At 37.3% G+C, this 9,279-nt stretch overlaps 1 protein-coding gene across 2 annotated transcripts in view; it reads left to right on the forward strand.

The window, feature by feature from the left end:
• LOC111155289 (putative homeodomain transcription factor 2) overlaps positions 1–6,474 on the forward strand; it is a 93,839-nt gene extending 87,365 nt beyond the window's left edge. For both annotated transcript variants that reach the window (XM_022515428.1, XM_022515427.1), the window contains 2 exons: positions 3,291–3,416; positions 4,050–6,474. In XM_022515428.1, coding sequence (XP_022371136.1) covers positions 3,291–3,416; positions 4,050–4,070 — 147 coding nt within the window. In that variant the 3' untranslated portion in view covers positions 4,071–6,474. The remainder of the gene's footprint in view (positions 1–3,290; positions 3,417–4,049) is intronic.
• The last annotated feature ends 2,805 nt before the right edge of the window (positions 6,475–9,279 follow it).

Genomic DNA, 9,279 nt, shown 5'->3' on the forward strand with positions numbered 1-9,279 from the left:
TTCATTTTGGGAAATTTCAATAACTTTTTTAAAAATTAAGACTTTAGTAATGTCTGAAGTATTGTAGAGGTTGGCATCTTTGGAAATTTTGCCTCCTAGAACTTAAAATAGATTTCAAAAAGGAAGATTTTTTTTTTTAAAGATTTTATTTATTTATTTCACAGAGACAGTGAGAGAGGGAACACAAAGGTGGAGTGGCAGAGGGAGAAGCAGGCTTTCCGCCAAGCAGGGAGCCCAATGCGGGGCTCGATCCCAGGACCCTGGGATCATGACCTGAGCCAAAGGCAGACGCCTAATGACTGAGCCACCCAGGTGCCCCTCAAAAAGGGAGAATTTAATGTTAACTTGGAAATTTTCTCATTTTGTATTTCTGAAAGCAGTCTTCTGCTTGGCCTGAGTTAGCTTAAAAAGTACAAATACATAATAATTATAATAAATATGTATTACCAGTAAACATTTGAATTTTTAGATCATTTCTTATAACCATCAAAAAGAATATAATTTCAAAATATCTGATTTCATAATAATAACTCCTTGGAAGTAATTTGATAAAATATTTTTAGCACTGCTTTGCAGTGTTGGTAATGCTTTTCTCTCTTAAAAGGAAAATGTCTTTTAAAATCTTAATTTTCATAGCAAATTGAATACAATTCTTAGAGATGTTTGTAAGTGTTCAGAGAATGGTACAAAATTAGTTGTGTCTCAATGTTACGATTATTTCTTCAGTCAGTTAAAAAGTCTTAATGGGCTCTACTGCCTCACAGCATACACTAGGCCTGGACAAGGTTCTGAAGAGGTGGGTGGGCTTGTCTGGTGTCTCTGTGGGCGGTGTCTTCAGAGTGTAGGCACTATGCCAGGCAGGATGAGACTTAGGAGCGGCTTCAGTCCCAGAGTAGAGAAATAGGAGATAACTAAAGTACAAAGCACAACAATATGATCCTTTTTGATCGCACACAGTTGTACACAGTCTTCTACTCAGAAACTAAGGACTTAATATCGATTGTTCCCTCTCTCTCCCACTTCACTGCCAAGAAATTCTGAGGCGCATTGATTCAACCTCTCAAATAGCTTCCAGTACATCCCCACTTCCCTATCAGCTCTGTGCTGGGTCAGACCCTCCCTCATTGTCTCTCACTTGAGCTCTGATCCATTGAACCCTCAAGGCCTTCCTGTTTCTAGTCTCCCGCCTCTCCAGCCTGTCCTCCACATTGCTTCCCCTCTGCCAGCTATCTTCCTCACCTGCACAGCGCATGCACTTCTTCCCTAGTTAAATTTGCTGGTGCCAGTCTGTCAGTCCAGTCTGCATCAAGAATGACCCTTACCTCAGTAGCCGGTTTTACAAATTTTTTTTTTTTAAAGATTTTATTTATTTATTTGAAACAGAGAGAGAGATCACAAGTATGCAGAGAGGCAGGCATAGAGAGAGAGAGGAGAAAGCAGGCTCCCCGCTGAGCAGAGAGCCCGATGCAGGCCTCGATCCCAGGACCCTGAGATCATGACCTGAGCCGAAGGCAGAGGCTTAACCCACTGAGCCACCCAGGCGCCCCGGTTTTACAAATTTGAAGGACTTCTTTCCATGCACTCGGGCTCTAAAATGTTAAGCAACCTGTAGTGATTCAAAGGAGCCATGTTCTCATGTGTCTTATGGAATGACTGTTATCTCTTCCCACGAAGTTTTAGAAACACCTTCCTCTAGGGCCTGTACCTCTTATATACCCCTCTTCAGCGGGAGACTCACAGTTGAATTGTTTATTTGCATGTCTGTTAGAGACTATAAGGTCCTTCAGCACAGGAACTGAATCCTAATTTCCCAGAGCCTAACACAGGGCCTGCCATATAACTTTAAATCTGAGAATCAGTAGATCATTTCCTACAGGAGGCATCAAGGCTGAGTGTTCCTAGTCCAGACACTTTTCAAGTGGGCTCCAGAAAACATGGTTGTTTTTAACTGGGTTTAAAATTTAGCCTTCTATATGAATTCATTGTTGGACTACAGATCTGCTTAGGAGAGAACCATAATCCCAGTCTAAACTTTTCTGGGATTTTACAGTAATTACATTTTTTCAAGTTAATTGAATTATCCCTTCTACGAGTCACTGGTGATTTTTGTCGTCAAGGTAATGTACTGATCTTTCATCAGGATATTTTCTTTTACAGTGTTTAATGTACACAATGCCAGTTTTTTTTTTTTATTACTCATGTTCATTATTTTTGTTAAATATGAGATTCAGGATCACATTTGTTTAAAAGAGCTTCCACATATGTATTTGTATATGTGTTTTATTATAAGGCACACAAAATAATTTTAAAAGGGAAGAAGGTGAAAGATTGAGATTCTGGGAATCTATAAGTATCAAAACTTTCCTTCCTATATGTAACTTTCCTTTATTACAAAACACTTTTCTAAAAACGTACTGTAGGTCCCAGCCATGAAACCATATTTTGTCAGTAGTTGACCAAGCTGTTTGGGAGAGCTCTTCCATGCGACAGTGCGTTTAATTTCCAGAATAAATGTTGAATTGCAGAAAGAAAGAAAAAAGTTTCGAGGTGAACTGCCTTCGAGTTTTAACAAAAAATGGCACTTGAACAAAGGCCACATGTTAGGTGTTAGAAACTCATGGGGCATCCTGTATTTTAGCAGTGGCCCAGAATAAGAAATGCTTTTTGACTGATCTCTTCCAATAAACTTGTAATAATAAGGCATATTAAATCTTTGAATCAGTCGGTTCTTATATTCAAAAAGTAATTGTTGGGGCACCTGGGTGGCTCAGTGGATTAAAGCCTCTGCCTTCGGCTCAGGTCATGATCCCAGGGTCCTGGGATTGAACCCCTCATCGGGCTCTCTGCTCAGCGGGGAGCCTGCTTCCCTTCCTCTCTCTCTGCCTACCTCTCTGCCTACTTGTGATCTCTGTCTGTCAAATAAATAAAAATCTTTAAAAGAAAAAAAAGATACTGTTCTCTTCCATGTTCTCTTCTTATCTTAGAAAATGTTTTCAAACCTCTTGATAGCTACTAAAGCAGTACTTTACTAGTCATTCATTTGAGACAGAAATTAGAGTTATAAATTTAGGTTATGGAGTTCTTTTAATGAAAATCACTTCTAAAAACAAAAAACCCACAAGGTGTACTTACTTTCAAGTTTAATCAAGTTTATCCTTTCTAAAAACACCCATAATTTGAAACTCTTTTTTGAAAGTGTTTTTTGAAAATTCTCTATTTTGCCCTGAATTTGTTTAACTGCTAATTCTTAATGAGTTTTCAAGCTCATGGATTTTTTTTTCTCCTGCTAGGAATTGGACAGTCCCTTTAGATTATATGGGCTTACGATGAATCCACTGCTTTATAACATCACCCAGGTTGTCATCCTTTCAGCCGTCTCTGGTGTTATCAGTGACTTGCTTGGATTTAATTTAAAGGTAAGCCCTTCCTAGTACTTTTTTATTTCATAGTGCCCTGTTATATTTTGTGACATTTATTTTACCCTATCACTCTTTTGAGATCTCCTATGTGCAGTGATGAAGTCATTTTGATAATACTGTACAAAGAGAATGAATAATATTCTTGGTTTATAATGCTGATGGAACTCCTAATTTGGAACAGTGTTCCTACAAATAGAACTCTTTTATGGAATAAGTAAAGGGATTTATTTTTACTTATGTAATCTGAATCTAATTTAGGTGATAAAAAAGGAAAAGAAAAGCCCTATTTCTTTTTTTAGCCAAAAGTGATATTATCTGTTATATAGCCGTGCATACATCCTCCAACATACACACAGCTCCTAATGAATAAGGTGTAGATTATTCATATTAAACCAGAAGTATGTATATACTGCTACTTCCCAGTAAAAGAAAGCAGGGGAAATCTGATTTTCACTTTTTTATTTTAAGGTGAAATCTTCTTAAAAACACAGGGATAAAGGAGTTTAAAATAGTAGAGCCTGCCCTTGTTTATGAATGAAATTTAGATAAAAGCATTATGTGATGTAATTTAGTAAGTTGCAGTATTAAAACTGACGCTAATGGTTACTACTTCTATTATTTTTTCACTAGCTGTGGAAGATTAAATCATGACAATTCAGAGAAAAGAAGATGTAGCCTCTTTTCCAGAATAAGAGTACCAACTAAGCTGCCTGAAAGCAGTCACTGACTCTTTGCTTCAGGAGTCTCAGCTGGGAAATCGAAGTGTTTACATCAGACTGTCTTGTGCAATTCTTATATTTATTTTACTTGTTCATTGTTTTTTTACATTTATTTTAGTCTTTATATTTTATTTTTAGCATTGATGTACTTAGTTATTGTTGCAAGGGTGATAAAACTGATATCCAGATACTTGAGATCCTGGTAATTGTTCATAAATAATTGACAAAATAACAAATTGTGAGTCTAGAAGCCATTGCTAAGTACTGTTTGTCCATCGATGCCGTGAACTTGCCTTACTTGAGGAAAACGTCTTTAACATTGGAATATTGCATTGGATTCATCTAAACACAGAGAGTATGTTCTTTGGTAAATCAAGATCCAGTCAGGGTTTCTTTTGAATTATTTTGGAACAATGCCAGGATCTACACTGATTAAGCTGCAGTTATGCACCCTTCAGTATTAATATATATGGTATTATATAACAGGTCAACAAGTGCTCTTTGATGATAAAACTCTTAATAGAGCAATAATTGTAAATGGTTACCATACTGTAAGATATTTTGATAAAAATTAACTAGTAATAATTGTATTTATTTGAAACACTGGGCTGTTTGCACAGCTCCAACTGTGCATGCTCAAAATGTGCACTTTTTAAAATTGTTACTTTTAAATGCGTATCTTTATATGGGATATGTTATAGTGTACTAGGGCATGATCTGGTATCCTTTTGAGTGAGGTATACACTCATCTCACAAGTGAAGTGCCTATTGATATTACTAAAATACATTATGTTTACTCAAGTAAAATAATTTTTCCCCATGGTACACTATAGTATATACACACTCAAATGAACAACTTAAGAATAAGGTTAAGAACCAGTAGAATATTCCTCTGATTGCTAGTTATAAAACTATATCCAGATTTTCAGAAAAGAGCTTCAGTTTGCAAATTCTATCCTCTAAACTTAACCTGGTGCATCCCCCTCACCCTCAATTTTATAAGGGCTATTTTAGATGCTTTTAACCTGGAAAGTTACCTACTCCCCTACCTCCACCCCCCACCACACACACACATGCAATTTGCCAAGTGTCCAAATGAGAATTTATCATGTTGGCATGTTAGGTAAGTAGGGCAAATATGATGGTTATCTTACATTAGGCCTTGATTTTAAGTTGTTATATTTGTACAATCAAGAATATATTAGGAATTACCTGAAACATGAAATGTTTTTGCAGGTTTTTTTTTAAACTGGGTATCTAGTTTCTAAAACAATTTATTTGAAACAGTATAGAATTTTCTTGGTGCAAGGTGTATCATGTTGAATATCCTCACATTTTTTACCATGTTTTAAGGGAATTTAAAATAATTAATTGTAAATGATTTATTTGATTGGTGCAGTTTTAATCCCCAAGTCATAATCTTAAGATCAGGAATGTGTAGAGAACAGAGCCATGTCATAATATCACTTTGCTCTTACCATTCCTTTTGATCAGCCTCAATTCAGCCTCATTGTGCAGTGTATTTTCTTTGTGTAAAAAACAACAAAAGCAATTTGTTTTACTTTCCTATGTTCTCATATGTTTAATAATGACCAAAGTGCATTCTGAGTTTTTTCAAGGAATGTATTACTGGAGCTTTAAGAACATACTTATTTTCTCATGTGAAAATTAGGCTTTGTTTGATATGTTTCTTCTTCCTCTATTGTCTAATGTTGAGGTTGTTTTTAGGAATTATATTTTATAAACTTTTTCAGAATAAGGTACATACCTATACAGAACTTAACATTTTGCACAGAATATATCAAATATATTTTGAGAAAAAAAGTACAGCATGAGTTCTGTTAGGAATAAAAGATAAAACTATTGTATCTCACAAAAAAAAAACTTATTTCAGAATGGAAATATTTTTGAGAAAGGTAGCTAAGTATACTGATGTAGGAAAATGCTTGTTGTGGATTGAAGTTAATTTTAACTTAAGAGTTGGGAGTTGATTTGTTGAGTACAGTATACCTCTCAACAACCTATAAATAATATGAATTATGTCACTAATGTGGGCAGCAGTAGAATACCAAAAGGAAAAAAGTCATTTTAAGCAATTTCAAAACATTAATGGAACTGTTTTCAAAGCAGAAATATTGACATTTGCTGCCTTTAAGAATACCATGAATGTAAGAAATGGAAAGATTGTAACATATAACATAATATAGAAAAGGCAGTTCAAAGATAGAATTGTGGCAGATGTTGTGTGTTAACTGTTGTTTCTTTGCCACATGTGTTGTATTTGAAAGTTTGAACAGCAAGTTTAAAATAAAATATTCTATGCTGACAGTGTTAAACTGGAGGTGTTTCCTGTTTGTTTTTTTCATTTTTAATTCATATGCATTTCTATGATAATTTTGTATTTGCTATAGCATGAACTTTAGTTATAACTCTTAGATTTCAAGGGAATGGAAATAAATTCTTTTAAACTCCCTGACATTTAAAATTTTGTTATGATTCTTAACATGAAAGAATAATAATACATATGCAGGTCTTTCATCACCAAAATGCTATGATATCATTAATTTTTTTTTTTTTTTTTTACTTGTTTGTTTGTATTTAAATACAGAAAACTGGCTGTGGCCTGGGATTTTAAAACTCATTGTCAGAAGGATAGTGGTATTTTTAATCAGTTTTGCCACATGAGTTCAGCATGAGATATCATGGCCAAAAATAAGATGGGTAAGCATTCTAATATTTCTATTACCTAATTGGTACCAGTGTTAATAGGATTTTAATAAATCAGGGACTGTTAATTCAAGTGTACTTTCAAACTTACCTTAAGCTTAGAATTGGCTCTTTTAATGAATCTCCTTTCAGACCGCAAAATGGAGCACATGACTAGCAACTCCTTGAATTGCTATATCACTTAGAACACTAATACTCCCACCTTTTTTCATTCACAAATGCTTATCAATAGCACTGGTTCCCTCTCAGAGCTCAGCTCCTGGGGATGAGACTGTGGATCTAGGAGACAGTATATTTTCAAAAAAAGATATTCTCCAAATAATTTGGAAAATTGGTCTCACCTGTCAGTCCTCACCACCTTGAGAATTACTACCTTAAGATCAGGAATTCCATGAGATTTTAGCTATATTCCTAGCACATAAAATGGTGCCTAATATATAGAAGAATCTCAGTCTATTTACTAAATGAATGAATAAATGAATGACCTGAGTTAAATAGGACCTTAGACACCACCTAGTCCAAAGTTCTTATTTTACCAGATAAAAACACAGACCACAGAAGAGGTTAAGAATCTTGCCCAGGGTTGCTCTAGTTAGGTAATGATAGAACCCACAATCTCTTTTATTCTCTTTGAAAGTATATTCTGTAGAGACAGGAGGATGGTGCAGTAGGAGGACCTTAGCCTCGCCTCATCCCCTGAATACAACTAGGTAATTATCAAATCATCCTAAGTACTCCAGAAATTGACCTGAAGACTGGCAGAACAAACTCCACAACTGAAGGTTGAGAAGAAGCCACACTGAAGAAGGTAGGAAGTATGGAGACATGGTGTAGGGGAGAAACAGATCCTGGCTGCTGGGAGGGGAGGTAACAGTGGTTACACAGAAGGCAGAGAGAGAGAGAGAGAGAGAGAGAGAGAGAGAAGCTCACAAGGGAACGCAGAGAAACATTTCCCTGTAGCCATTAGTTTAGAAAGTGAGAGGGACTGAATTTTGTGAGTTCTTGCAACTAGTGAGGCTTAAAGCCTGGAGTTTTGTGGGGTTTTTTGTTTTGGGGTGTTTTATTTTATTTCTTTTAAGATCTTATTTATTTGACACACAGAGAGAGAATGCACAAGCAGAGGGAGCAGGAAAGGGAGAAGCAGGCTCCCTGCTGATCAGGGAGCCCAATGTGGGGCTCAATACCAAGACCCTGGGATCATAACCTCAGTTGAAGGCAGACACTTAACCAGCTGAGCCACCCAGATGCCCCAAGCTTGGAGCTTTAAAGGGCAGCGGGCTTGGATGGAATATAGCCTGAAGAGAGCATGGTTCTGGAGACAAGGGAGGCAAACAACCAGTGGGTGGCCAGGGGGTGAGGTGGGGGGGACGGGGACAGCATAGAAACAGTGATCTGGAGCACGCAGTGGGGAGACCGTTTGCTCTTCTCAGAACATATCCCAGAGCAGCAGTATTCATGGAGACACATTTTCGGGAACAAAGGAGCTGGCCAGTACCATTTTCCCTCCGCTGTCCCTCAGCATAAACATAGAGCTACCTGTGGAAGGCAGCACAGTGTAGACAGTGGCTACCTAACTTCCTTGTGGTAAGGCCCCTCCCCCTGCACTCTGGTGGAACTGCCCTTCTTAGTTAAAGTTACCTCAGTCCCAGCATGGTGGGCCCCTCCCTAGAAGACTAGCACAAATTCATGTCCACCCTGCTTCTCCCAACCAATGAGTTCGGCAGGGCCTCAGTTTTGGTGGAGGTGGTAACAGATCTCATTTCACAAGCAGACCAGAGCACGCCTAGTTAAAACTCAACACATTCTGGCCAAGGACCAAACACTGCCCACAGGCAAGGAGAGCCTCTGCAAATGACTGGCCTGAAGGATAGAATAGCCAGAACACCATAACAGAGCACATAGCACACACTGGGGACACTCCCTGAAGTGACAGGCCCTGGACATTACCATGATCTCTTCTTCATAACAATATTACTTTCAGAAGCAGGAGACAACTGGCTTTCGTAACACAAAGAAGCAGGTGGAGACTTAGACAAAATGAGAAGACAGAAGAATTTATCCCAAGTGAAAGAACAAGATAAGCCCATGGCCAGAGAGCTAAGTGAAAACAGATATAAGTAATATGCCTGATGAAGAATTTAAAGGAATGATCATAAGGGAAATCACTGGACTTGAGAAAAGAATGGAAGACATCTGTGAGACCCTCACTGCAGAGATAGAGTTAAAAAAGAATCAGAGATAAAGAGTGCAATAAATGAGATTAGAAACCTACCTAGTGCAATGAACAATGGGTTGGAAGAAGCAGAGGAATGAATGACCTAGAAGAGAAAGGAATGGAAAGCAATGAAGCTGAATGAAAGAGAGAATGAATTATGCAGCACGAGAATAGAATTAGGGAATTCAATGAGTCCATC

This window comes from Enhydra lutris, unplaced genomic scaffold (genome assembly GCF_002288905.1).
Source record: "Enhydra lutris kenyoni isolate GAN:26980312 unplaced genomic scaffold, ASM228890v2 scaffoldscaffold40, whole genome shotgun sequence".
NCBI classification, from domain to species: domain Eukaryota; kingdom Metazoa; phylum Chordata; class Mammalia; order Carnivora; family Mustelidae; genus Enhydra; species Enhydra lutris.